General features: G+C 43.1%; 1 protein-coding gene across 26 annotated transcripts in view; it reads right to left on the bottom strand.

The window, feature by feature from the left end:
- Window positions 1–13,504, bottom strand: part of KIAA1217 (KIAA1217 ortholog) — an 888,358-nt gene that overhangs the window by 9,158 nt on the left and 865,696 nt on the right. For 13 of the 26 annotated variants that reach the window (XM_055274883.2, XM_063637259.1, XM_055274879.2 and 10 more), the window contains 4 exons: window positions 11,769–11,952; window positions 7,646–7,809; window positions 6,402–6,569; window positions 1,870–1,989 (listed from right to left, as the gene is read on the bottom strand). In XM_055274883.2, coding sequence (XP_055130858.1) covers window positions 1,870–1,989; window positions 6,402–6,569; window positions 7,646–7,809; window positions 11,769–11,952 — 636 coding nt within the window. The remainder of the gene's footprint in view (window positions 1–1,869; window positions 1,990–6,401; window positions 6,570–7,645; window positions 7,810–11,768; window positions 11,953–13,504) is intronic. The other 13 variants (XM_055274891.2, XM_055274882.2, XM_055274888.2 and 10 more) reach the window with 3 other exon arrangements.

The following is a 13,504-nucleotide window of genomic DNA, read 5'->3' as shown; positions in this document are numbered from 1 at the left end:
AGGTTTTCTTTCTTTTCCTTTTCCCCTTCTTTCCTTCCTTCCTTCCTTCCTTCCGTTCAGTTCAAATTAGTAGGTTTTCTTTCTTTTCCTTCCCTTCCTCTCTCTCTCTTTTCCTTCCTTCCTTCCTTCCCTCCCTCCCTCCTTCCTTCCTTCCTTCCTTCCTTCCTTCCTTCCTTCCTTCCTTCTTTCCTCCCTCCCTCCCTCCCTCCTTCCTTCCCTCCCTCCATATCTCTCTCTCTCTCTTTCATCTCACTATGTTGCCCAGGCTGGTCTTGAACTCCTGGCCTCAAGTGATTCTCCCGTCTTGGCTTCCGAAAGTGCTGGGATTACAGGTGTGAGCCACCATGCCAGCCCAGGTTTTCTTCATGAGAAACATTTATCAACAATAACTCCCCTTGGATACAGCGAGATTCCCTTCCCCCATTAACAGTGTCACATATCAGTTTATGTGGCAGAGAGTTTACACAAGGGTGCCATGGTGGTTATGAGCCAGGGGGGAAGCGAGCTGGCCTCCTTGGCAAGGCCTCTCAGCTGGGAGCTGGGAGCCCAAAACTGTGTCTCTTGAACGGTTGTGTTAGAATAGCCTTTCAGTTTTGTGATACTACATCTACCTCCTTGAACTGTCATACATGGACCGAGGTACCTATCTGTAGTAGCTATTGGGCTATCTTGCATCTGATTAGTTTGACTTTGTTTAAGGAAAGCTAGAATCTTTGAATTCTGAAAGATAAGTTCCTGGAGAAAAATGTTAGGCCTTGAATTGGTCATTGCAAGCTTTTTATCCTGAAGTTTAGATGGAAGCTGGATTCAAGTAAGATGTCTCTATATCTGAAAATCCGAGATGCTCTAGGCACAACCTAAAGTTGCATTTCAAACATTCAGGCTATGGTCGCTTCCCTAGAGTGCTTACTTATACAATGACAGCAGACTTTGTTTCAGAGCCTGAATTCTTTTTTTGACGTCACACATATATTTTAACACTAAAACTATACTGAATTTAATATCTTGGAAAGTACACTTTATAAATGGATAATACTTAGCATAAATTCTGTTTGGCATCTTGGACGTTTGTGCAAATACACATTTGTACGTTTCCATGAGGTTACACCAGTGTGTGGTGGTAGATACTTTCTACCGTGCATTTTCTTCCCCAAATCAAAGGTTTTTACCTTTTTTTTTTGAGACAGAGTTTTGCTCTTGTTGCCCAGGCTGGAGTGCAGTGGCATGATCTCAGCTCACTGCAACCTCCGCCTCCTGGGTTCAAGTGATTTTCCTGCCTCAGCCCTCCGAGTAGCTGAGAATAGCGGTGTCCACCTCCACACCCAGCTAATTTTTTTGTATTTTAAGTAGAGATGGGGTTTCACCATGTTGGCCAGGCTGGTCTTGAACTCCTGACCTCAGGTGATCCACCCACCTTGGCCTCCCAAAGTGGTGGGATTACAGGTGTGAGCCACTGCACCCAGCTGATTTTTACCTATTTTTTTTTTTTTTAACATAGATAGTTGTTTTTCTTTTTTGCTCAAAGGATGTTACAAATTAGAAAAACTGCTAAATACTTGGTTGCTGTTTCTATATATTCTTTCTAGAGTTGTTCTAGAAAGTACTGAAAGGTGTACACTCTTTAGTTTGGGAAGATAGTGTCTAAATTCTGCATATACTATTGTATGCTGTGGGCTGGAACACAGTGTTTGCTCTGAAAACCTGAGCAAGATATCTCTGATTTTAACCTATGACTGTGTCTCCATTAGTTAAAAAAAAAGAGAGAAAAAAGACAGAGGGGACAAAGGTCGAGTACAGGAGCCGTGTTAGTGTCAGAGCAAGGAAGGAAGGACTCCCAACCGTGTGGCAAATGTGCAGTTGCCACGTTACCTTCTTCTCCTTGGGTGGCACTGTGGCGCCCGACCTACTGTCTTTAACGTGACTGTCAGCCCGGGATGGCTCAGCGTGACTGTTTGAATTTACATCCATAAAGGAACACTTCTGGAATGCCTAAGGAATTAAAATACTGAGGTTAACAGGGATCCAAGGGTACTGAGGAGAATGGAAGGAAACAGGCAGGAACAACCAGACGCTTGGGGACCCCAGCCCGGGTGCTGCACGCACGTTTAGGCCAGGGAGGCAGCACCCTGAAATCCTGCTCCTCACGTGCGCTCATGTTGACAAAGCTGGCTTGGAGGCTGAGCCCGAGGCAAAGGCTGCCTTCCTTTCTTGGGGAATGCCAAGATAAAATAGAATTACTACCTTTTCTGCCTATCTGGGTTGAACATAAATTGGTACTTAAGAGGGCTTCTTGCTTTGACCTTTAAAAAATGTTCAATATGTAAATAAATTAAAACAAAAAGCTATCTTTCTTTTTTCTTCCTCCTTGTTTTTTTATGAGCTTTATTGTAATTATACAGCAAAAGCTCACAAGACGTTTTAAACCTTTAAGTCTTACAATAAAAGTACTCTTAGCAATCCTTCTCTGAAATAGTAACAGGTATTACTGCGCTCCAAGGTGTTCTGAGGCTCATTTATTTGTTTATTTATATATACATTTTTTTTTATTATACTTTAAGTTCTAGGGTACATGTGCACAATGTGCAGGTTTGTTACATATGTATCCATGTGCCATGTTGGTGTGCTGCACCCATTAACTCGTCATTTACATTAGGTATATCTCCTAATGCTATCCCTCCCCCCACCCCCAACCCCACAACAGGCCCCGGTGTGTGATGTCCCCCTTCCTGTGTCCAAGTGTTCTCATTGTTCAATTCCCACCTGTGAGTGAGAACATGCGGTGTTTGGTTACAGTAACTAAAACAGCATGGTGCTGGTACCAAAACAGAGATATAGGCCAGTAGAACAGAACAGAGCCCTCAGAAATAATACCACACATCTACAACTATCTGATCTTTGACAAACCTGACAAAAACAAGAAATGGGGAAAGGATTCCCTGTTTAATAAATGGTGCTGGGAAAACTGGCTAGCCATATGTAGAAAGCTGAAACTGGATCCCTTCCTTACACCTTATACAAAAATTAATTCAAGATGGATTAAAGACTTACATGTTAGACCTAAAACCATAAAAACCCTAGAAGAAAACTTAGGCAATACCATTCAGGATACAGGCATGGGCAAGGACTTTATGTCTAAAACACCAAAAGCAATGGCAACAAAAGCCAAAACTGACAAATGGGATCTAATTAAACTAAAGAGCTTCTGCACAGCAAAAGAAACTACCATCGGAGTGAACAGGCAACCTACAGAATGGGAGAAAATTTTTGCAATCTACTCATCTGACAAAGGGCTAATATCCAGAATCTACAATGAACTCAAACAAATTTACAAGAAAAAAACAAACAACCCGATCAACAAGTGGGTGAAGGATTTGAGGCTCATTTAGAATAAAGTGATGCTTTTAAGCACGATGTCATTCCGAGTGGCCTAGGAGCTGCCTGAACCCTGGAGATTTGGTCTCTGAAAACTGTAAGAGCCAACAGTTGGCTCTTGTGAACTTAAGTCAGGAAGGCCAGTTCTCAGACAAAGAGAGAAAGTATAGAAATAGACGGTGTCTACAGGGCTAAAAAGGAAGCGGGCATGTGGGCAATGTCTAGATAATATGATCATGAAAGAAGGAGAGACTGGTAACTCAGGAACCCAAGTTTATGGACATCAGTGGTTCTCAACCAGGCTATATACCACCCAGGTTAAAAAAAAAATACTGTTATTCTCAAACACTCTTGAGACCCCACTCAGAGAATACACAAATCAGAATCTCTGAGCTGTAGGAATTATTTTTTAACTCCCAAAGTAATTCTAATGTGCAGCTAGGATTAAAAGCTATTTTTATTTGTTTGTTTGTTTATTTATTTGAGGCAGAGTCTCGCCCTGTCGCCCAAGCTGGAGTGCAGTGGTGAGATCTCAGCTCACTGCAACCTCTGCTTCCCGGGTTCAAGCAATTCTCCTGCCTCAGCCTCCCAGGTAGGTGGGATGACAGGCACCTGCCACCACGACTGGCTGATTTTTTTGTAGTTTTCGTAGAGACGGGGTTTCACCATGTTGGCCAAGATGGTCTCAAACTGCTGACCTAAAGCGATCTGCCCACCTCAGCCTCCCAAAATGCTGAGATTGCAGGTGTGAGCCACTGTGCCTGGCAAAAGACCACTTATTTAAATGAATCAGCCTAAATAATTGCCTAGTGTTTTCTTTATGTCAAATGTTGTCATTTGGAGAGATCTCTGCCGGCAGAAAGAATAATGCATAATGCATGTCTTCCTTCAGTAAACATTCCAACACTGGTCCTAAAATTTGAAGGTGGCTGATGAGGGACTTTCTCTGGCCTTTTCTTCCATGACTGTTTGCTCCCCTGTCTCTGCGTACCTGGCCTCTTTGCTGTTCCTTAGTCCCACCAGTCCTAGCTTGCCCTGGATGTGTTTGGTTTATCCGCTTACTTAGAGCGCTGCTTACAAATGCCAATTGCCATCTCCTTTGAGCAATTAGACCCTCGATTTCGGAGCCTGTGTTTTCTTCTGATGCCTGGAGATGTGGAGCACAGAAAGTGGTTCCACAACTGTCCTCAGAAGGGGCCACAGCTGCTCCTTGTCTTGCCTTGAGAAGGTGCAGAAGCAAGAGAATCATGGCCATTGGCCATTGACCAAGTTGCGGATTTAGCAGGCTGGGTTTCTAACCCAGCCAGAGGGCTAACAGGGTTTGGTTAAGTAAAGATTAGAGCACTTCATTCACCGATTTTTTTTTTTTTTTTTTTTTTTTTTGAGACAGAGTTTCACTCTTGTCACCCAGGCTGAAGTGCAGTGGTGTGATCCTGGCTCACTGCAACCTCCACCTCCCGGGTTCAAGTGATTCTCCTGTCTCAGCCTCCTGAGTAGCTGGGATTGCAGGCGCCCACCACCATGCCCAGCTAATTTTTGTAGTTTTTAGTAGAGATGGGGTTTTCGTTATGTTGGCCAGGTTGGTCTCGAACTCCTGACCTCAGGTGATCTGCCCGCCTTGGCCTCCCAAAGTGCTGGGATTACAGACATGAACCACCACGCCTGGCCACCACTCTTATTATGTAACCACCAAGAATATGACATGAAGCCAGATATGCCAATGGCTGTACAGTGGTCGAAGAGGGCATCAAATATTTAGACTTCAATGGAGAAAAGTGTCTCTCGGCAGTGGGCTGTAAGTGGCTGCAACAAATTTAGTATTTCTCTTAGAGAGTTGTAAAAAAATATCCACAAGCCTGAAAGATACCAGCTTTATAAATCTGTAGTTCCTATGAAAACAATTATCCAAGCCTTCTAAAAACCTGCAAATAGCCTGATTGGTTGCGGGGATGTCCCAGGCTAGTCTGTGAGTTTTAGTGAAGCGTGAAAGGGCTCACGTATGTGACAAATCAATCAGCAGTTCTGTTTTCCCTGCAAAATCCAGGCAGCTCAATTTTGGCAGTTATTACCATGGAAACCAGAGTAGAACAAGTGCAGTGAAAATAATGTGGATTGAAAGTTCTCCCTACTCCAAAGAAAAAAGGAAAATTTACGGGTTGGCACAAAGCCATTGGTACGTCGGTAAAAAGCTAACATGTTTTTGAGCCCCAAGGTGCTGGTGTTCCAACTATCTGATTGACAGAAAAATCCTACAACAAGCATGAGGCAAATGAAATACTCTGTACAAAGTTTGTTCTAGGAATTGTGTACATGTCTCTGATGAGACAAGTTCTCAGGACATAGACCTGGGGTAGAATCACATCCGTGATGGGAATGTGGGATCAGTTTTGGGCACAGCCTTGGCACACGCCATCCTTCATCCTATGAGTGGACTATGTCATAGTTAAAAAATAAATATCTAAAACTAATACAGTATCATTTCTCAAACAGACCAAGGAAAATGGAAAACAAAATAATTCAGCTTTTCAGAATATCTGAAAAGATGACGTTGATATTGAACAGGCACCTGGTATGGACCATAGGAGGCCAGTCATTGGCCTTGAGTCCACGATCGAAGGTCGGTGGCTCTAAGTGGTAAAGCCAAGGAACGGGAACCCACCTAACATGTGCTTCAGTCTGTCCTTATCAAGACAGGACAATGGCTGGTATTTCTAATCCTAATCTTACTTGCTTTTGAAATGAAGCAGAGTCTCTTAAGATGGAAAGAAAGGAAAGTCAGTCCTACAGGCAGAGTTAGGAAAGCGTGAGTTGTTTTGTGAAATGGTCATTCCTTGCACATCTTATAGGCATCCTGAGAGCCTTGTTCAGCACCATCTTGGGAAAGCAAAGGCCAAGGCCAGAAGACACAGCTTCTGTGGTCCTGGTCCATGCGCTTCCCTGGCCCTCTCGCTAACAAATCTGTGAGTGCCATGGCTGGAGAGACCCAGGCGGGAGGCAAGGAGCCAATGTCAGTCACCTCATCCACATACCTGGAGTTCTGCCATTATTTTGTCTCCTTCTTCTTCTTCTTCCTCCTCATCCTTTGAGGAGGAGGTGGTGACAGGGGGTGGGGATGGGGTCCAGGCTGAAGCAGGCTCCTCTGCTGGACATTTTGTGGCTCTGGTCTGTGGGCTCGGTCCAGCATCTTCACTGCTTGCCTGTGGGAGATTGAAACCACAGATAGTGGTTTAATATCTCCTAGGTGCTAGCAAAGAAGAGACAGATCGCATGGTCCCTCACTGCCAAGAACACTTGCTTCCGACATCTTAGCTGAGAAAATAGCCGAAAGGCTATTTTATTCCTTTGCATTTAGTTTGTGTTGGTGTTTGTGTAAGTTGTCATTTTGGTGAATGGATTAAATAATTACAATATAATTGGAACTCCTCAACATTCAGTGTCTTTGATATGGTTTGGCTGTGACCCCACCCAAATCTCATCTTGAATTGTAGCTCCCATAATTCCCTCGTGTCATTGGAGGGATCAGGTGGGAGGTAATTGAATCATGGGGGCAGGTCTTTCCCGTGCTGTTCTTGAGGTGGTGAATAAGTCTCACGAGATCTGACGGTTTTATAAATGGGAGTTCCCCTGCACAATCTCTTTCTTTCCTGCCGCCATGTGAGAAGTCTCTTTGCTCTTCCTACATCTTCTGCCATAATTGTGAGGCCTCCCCAGCCACTTGGAACTGTGAGTCCATTAAATCTCTTTTCTTTATCACCCAGTCTCAGGCACGTCTCTATCAGCACCCTGAGAACAGACTAATACAGTCCTCATGAAAGACCCTCCCATACTCCATCTCTTTGGAAATTGTGTTTTACATTTAACATGAAAGCTAACACTTGGTTAGTTAAGTGGAATCTAAAGCTCATTGAACATCTTTCTGTATAGACTCCCACAACGGTGTCAGCTCACCTCAGTTACCTTTGGAAGATAATCTTTCTTTTGTTTCCCCCTCCTACCCTCATTTTCAATCTTATGATGCCCACATGGGAAATAGCTTGTGATTTGCATTTCACATTGTTGCAGCTAAAAGTCAAATAAGGATAAAACTCATGGTCTGGGTCTAGTCCAATCATACTGGCTGCCACTGTTCCATCTGTGGTGCTTCCTGGGGATCTTGTATGGTCGAGTTACTACTTCTCTGCCTCACTACTTTTTATGTTCTAACAGAGAGAACCTCGTTTAAGGGTATCATCTGAACCCAGAGGCCAGTTTACCAGGGCTTAGCCTATCAGACCTTAGCGGTGATGTTCTCCTTTCTGCCGGTGTAGACCACATCGCCTGACCTCGTGGTGGTGAGTCCCGATCCTGGCAGGTAGCTTCGACGAGGAGGTGGCGGAGGAGGAGGGGGCGACTTTCCCCCCAGCTTTTCCAAGTCCTGTTCTGAATTTGGAGAATCTTCTGGAAAACAGTGCACCATTACAAGAATAATCTTTTTTCAAGAAAACATCCAGAAAGTCTGGTATATTGCTACAAACTAAGTGCAATCTGATTTAAAAATTTTCTATTCTCTCCATAGAGCAAGGATTAAGTGTATAGACCCTAAAAAGCGACTGGATTTAAATCCCAAAAAGACCCTGCACAAGTTAATAAACCTCTCTCGGTCTCAGTTTTCTCATTTGTTAAATGGGTATTATAATATACTTTCCTTTGGGGTGTCATAAGGATTGAATGACTTATACGCTGAGCTTGGCTTAGTGTAAATGCTATGTAAAGTATGATCTATTATTATTAAATAACATTCTTGTTATGAAAAAAGCTGAGTATTACTTGGATAGATTAAAAAAATAAATTGAAGCCCAAAGGCAAATCAATAGCCCCCGGCTTGACCTCCAAAGCCTTCATCCCTCCGTCTGAAAAAACAGCATCAGCAAGAGGGGTTTCTGCTGAAGGTCAATGTCAGAGTAGAATCTGGCCTAGGGAGGGCCAGAGAAAAAATGGGATGCAAATGAGAACAAAGAACAAAGTTGGAGAGGAAGTGGATTTGATTTTTTTAATTAAACAAATTTTTAAAATTTTTTTATTTTTTAGATAGAGTCTCACTGTCACCTACTCTGGAATGCAGTGGTGTGATCAAGGCTCACTGAGGCCTCAACCTCCTGGGCTCAGGTGATCTTCCCGCCTTAGCCTCCCTAGTAGCTGGCATTACAGGTGTGTGTCACAACACCTGGCTAATTTCTTTTCTTTTTTTTTTTACAGGCGGGGTTTTTGCCATGTTGCCCAGGCTGGTCTTGAACTCCTGGGATCAAGCAATCTGTCTGCCTCAGCCTCCCAAAGTGCTGGGATTACAGGTGTGAGCCACTGCACCAGGTCTTTTTTGTTTTATTTTTGAGATAGGGTATTGCTCTTTCACTCATGCTGAAGTGCAGTGGCGCCATCACGGCTCACCTCAGCCTCAAACTCCTGGGCTCAAGCAATCTTCCTGCCTCAACCCAGAGTAGCTGGAACTGCAGGTGTGCGCCACCATGCCCAGCTGATTTTTTAATTTTTGTAGAGAGGGAGTCTCACTGTGTTGCCCAGGCTGCTCTTGAAGTCCTGGCTTCAAGTGATTCCTCCCATGTTGGCCTCCAAAAGTAATGGGATTACAGGCATGAGCCACCATGCCAGCCTTTATCAATTTTTGATCACTATCCACATTCCTCCATTATCCAAGTAGTCAGAAAATTCACACAAGGGGAAATACAGATGGTATTTAAAACTCTACACTTAGAAATTTGCCTCATTAATAAACAAAAATACATTAAAAATGATAACTCCATGACAAATAAATTAAAATGACAGAAACTAATGTTTACAGGTCACGGATGCTACCTTTACACATCCCTGGTAGCCTGTCCATCACTGGACTGTTTCTGAGACCAGGTCAGAGATGCATTAAAAAAGAAAAAACAAGAACATTTTAACTAAGTCAGAATACCTTGGGGAGTAATTTTAAAAGTGATTTATGCAAATGTAAAAAATCAGATAGAGGCGTGCGGATCATGAGGTCAGGATATCGAGACCACGATGAAACCCCGTCTCTACTAAAAGTACAAAAAATTAGCCGGGCGTGGTGGCGGGCGCCTGTAGTCCCAGCTACTCCGAGAGGCTGAGGCAGGAGAATGGCGTGAACCCGGGAGGCGGAGCTTGCAGTGAGCCGAGATTGCGCCACTGCACTCCAGCCTAGGCGACAGAGCGAGACTCCGTCTCAAAAAAAAAAAAAAAAAAAAAATCAGATAGAATCAAGAGCCAAAATGAGGTAAGTGAACAAAATGTAGTATGTTTTTGTTGTTCAGTCATGAGAAGGAACAGTTATGAGACCTATATAAAATGTCAAAGGACTCTATGACAAAATTAATAATGAGGCAGAGAGAGAATTAGGCCAGATAAAAATGTGATGAGCTGGCCAGTGACTCAGGCCTGAAATCCCAGTACTTTGGGAGACCGAGGCGGGTGGATCACCAGTCAGGAGTTCGAGACCAGCCTGGCCAACATGGTGAAACCCCGTCTCTACTAAAAACACAAAAATTAGCTAGGTGTGGTGGTGGGTGCCTGTAATGCTAGCTATTTGGGAGGCTGAGGGAGGAGAATTGCTTGAACCCAGGAGGTGGAGGTTGCAGGGAGCCAAGATCATGCCACTGAACTCCAGGCTGGGTGACAGAGCGAGACTCATATCAAAAAAAAAAAAAAAAAAAAAAAAAAAAAAATGTGATGAGCTAGGGCATTTTCTCCATCATAAATTCTCTATGGGGACTGTGGGAGGAAAGTCACTTTGTGTGAGAAGCCCCGCCCTGCCCAGGACCCTAGACAGACCTGACACAGCTGGATGGTGGGGAAAGGCATAAGAAAAGCCTCTTAGCACAGACTGAGGGGGAGGGATGCAGGGAGTGGAGCTTTAGGGGATGAAATGGATGAAAACTGGGGAGGAGGCAAGTGCAGTTGGTCCTCTGCATCCATGGGTTCCACATCTGTGGATTCAACCAACTGCAGATGGAAAAAAAAAATATATATATATATATATAAATTCCCTCCACATTCCAAAAAATAAAACTTGAATTTGCCTTGTGCCAAGTACTATGTTGAATCCAGATAAATGAAGTAATGTGTAGGCATTGTGTTAGGTATCATAAGTAATGTAGAGATGATTTAAAGTATATGGAGGCAGGCAGTGGAGTCACGCAGCTGAAGTGTGCTGGCCCCATAAAGTATATGGGAGGATGTGAGTAGGTTACATGCAAATACCATGCCATCTTATACCAGGAACTGGAATGTCCTCAGATGTTGGTATCTGATGGGAGTCCTGGAACTAATTTCCCATGGACACCAAGGGATGACTGTACAGTGGTTATAAATGGAATCCACTTTAATGTTTCTTGACATGCAAGCCAAGATGGGGATTCCTTTCCAAATTAATTTTAGTTGCTGGATAAGGCACTGTGGAATGTGACACTGCGGAGATGTTAGGCTGCAAGTAAAATAACATCCGAGTCCATAATTTTAAGATCAGAATAAGACGCACGGCTTGTAACTGATAGGATATTTAATAGGTTGAGATTCTTAGAAGTTATATTATTATTGACATGTTGGCATTTAACTTCTATAGTTGAGTTGGTTAAATACATATTCTAATAATTTTGATTAAAAAATGCAATTTTGCCTTATGATCTAATATCCCCTGAGAGCTCACAAAAGCTACCATTTTCTTTCTGCAAGCATACAAAAAGCTCTTGTCTTAAATGCAGGCCTAATCTTTTCCCATCTCGTGCTGTGAAGTATCTCAAATGCATAGAAAATGCAAACACTAGGAATTTAAATTTTCCTTTATTGGCCATTATTCTAGAATCCTAACACAGAACTCAGCTTCTCTACTGTGGTTAGCATAAAAAAGTAGTAGTGAAATCAAGTGTGGCTCAAGCCTGTAATTCTAGCTACTCTGGAAGCTGAGGTGGGAGGATCGCTTGAGGCCAGAAGTTCGAGACCAGCCAAGGCAACATAGTGAGAAACCTGTCTCTAAAAAAAATAAAAAAAAATTAGACACGTGCAGTGGTGTGCACATCTATAGCCCTAGCTACTTCTTGGGAGGCTGAGGTGGGAGGATTGCTTGAGCCCAGTAGTTGGAGGTTATAGTGAGCTATGATCATACCACTACACTCCAGCCTAGGTGGCAGAGTAAGACCCCATTTCAAAAAAAAAAAAAGAGAGAGATAGTAGTAAAGATCTAAGGAACACCAGAGGATTTGCTCTTCCAGGTTTTACATTTTGTAAGATTTGTAAGAACTGAGACATTGGTTCTGTTGATGAGTATGTGCTGTCATGGATGACACTGTATTTGCCCAAAGCCATGTACCTCCGTATGTTCCTGCTGTGGGACTGGACCTTACCTGAAAGTTCCACCGTGTCCACTGGGGCATCTCCCCTTGGCAGTGGGCCTGCAGCTGGTGGCATCTCCAGATTTGGTATTGACTTCATGATATTGGCCTGAGCTTCTTCTAGGAGCTTCTCAAACTCTTTCCCATTATAGTGGTCCAGATTTTGCCTTTTTTCCTCCCATTTCTTTTCTGCTTTCTGGAGGAATATAGCAGGTAAAGAAAGTTACATGGACACATAGAGGAGAACAACAGACACTGTGGCCTCTCAGAGGGTGGAGGGTGGGAGGAGGGAGAGGATCAGGAAAAATAACTAATGGGTACTGGGCTTAAGACCTGGATGATGAAATAATCTGCACAATGAACCCGCATGACATGTTTACTTATGTAACAAACCTGCACTTGTATCCCTGAACTTAAAATAAGATGCTTTTAAAAGCATTTTTTCTATTACCAAGATGTATTTTTTTAGAGGCAGGGTCTCTATCTGTCATCCAAGCTGTAATGCAGTGGTTTCATTATAGCTCACTGCAGCCTCCAATATCTGGGCTTAAGCAATCCTCCTGCCTCAGCCTCCAGAGTAACTAGGATTACACATGTGAGCCACCACACCTGGCTAATTTATTTTTTTTAAAGCAGCGATGGGGTCTGTTATGTTGCCCAGGCTGGTCTTAAACAACTTGCCTAAAGGAATCCTTCTGCCTTGAGTGAGACATGAGTCTCACTCAATTAAAAAAAAAAATTAGGCTGGGCATGGTGGCTCATGCGTATAATCCAAAGTGCTGGGATTACAGGCATAAGCCACCAGGCCCAGCCTAAAAATTTTTTAAAATTGAGTTTTCATTGTAGAAGAGACGTCCAAGCAAACAAACAAAACCCACAACACTAAGAACAAAAATCCTGTGTCTTAGTACCACTTCTATCAAAGAATTGCTATACGCCCTCTGGGTCACACTGTCTTACTTATAAAATGAGGAAGGAGGTATTATTTAGATGACCTGTAAGCTCCTTTAAGTTTCACAACAGAGAGTAATACATAAAATGCATTTTAAAACATCTGTACACTTTTTAAAAGAACATTTTCCTGTGACTTTTGAACCAGCACCTTAATAATTCCAAGAAGGCAGAGTGGAAATTCACACCAAGATTAGTGGAACCCCATAACCTAAGAATCGGCAAAGATCATTGAATCAACATATGGGAACTTTGAGGTCCAGCGAGATGAAGAATTTGCCCAAGTTTCATTACATATAAATAATAGCCACCACCTCTACCATTCTAACCCTTCTTTATTTTTTCTTCCTAGCATTTATTACCACTTGGCATATACTTTTTTTCTGTCTCTTCCTACAAGTAGGTAAGTTTCTTGAGGGCAGAGACTTTGTCTCTTCTGTTCACTGGCTTTCCCCCAAGCCTACGAGGGCCTGGCACATAGCAGGCTCAGTAATCTCTGTTGAATGAATAAAGCTCACCCCATTTGTCAGTGGCAGAGCTGGCAGAAAAACTCAGGCCTCCATACCTGTGGATCAGGGCGTTTTCAGAGATGACTCGTGTCTCCTCTCCAAGTGTAAAATACACACATCACAATGATCACTATGCCCACTAGGTTCTCAATAGAGATTTGTTAAATAAGAGTGCCATCATACTGACATCCTTTAAATGTTGAGATGTTTAAAGTGGCAAGACGTCTGAAGTGACGGATCTGCCAATTCTTAGGAGGAAATGTCTTTCCCTCCCCTGCCCTACTAGGT

Source organism: Symphalangus syndactylus, chromosome 4 (assembly GCF_028878055.3).
Source record: "Symphalangus syndactylus isolate Jambi chromosome 4, NHGRI_mSymSyn1-v2.1_pri, whole genome shotgun sequence".
In the NCBI taxonomy this organism is placed as follows: domain Eukaryota; kingdom Metazoa; phylum Chordata; class Mammalia; order Primates; family Hylobatidae; genus Symphalangus; species Symphalangus syndactylus.
Note: the sequence above shows the minus strand (reverse complement) of the source record. Positions and strands in the feature narration are given on the sequence as shown.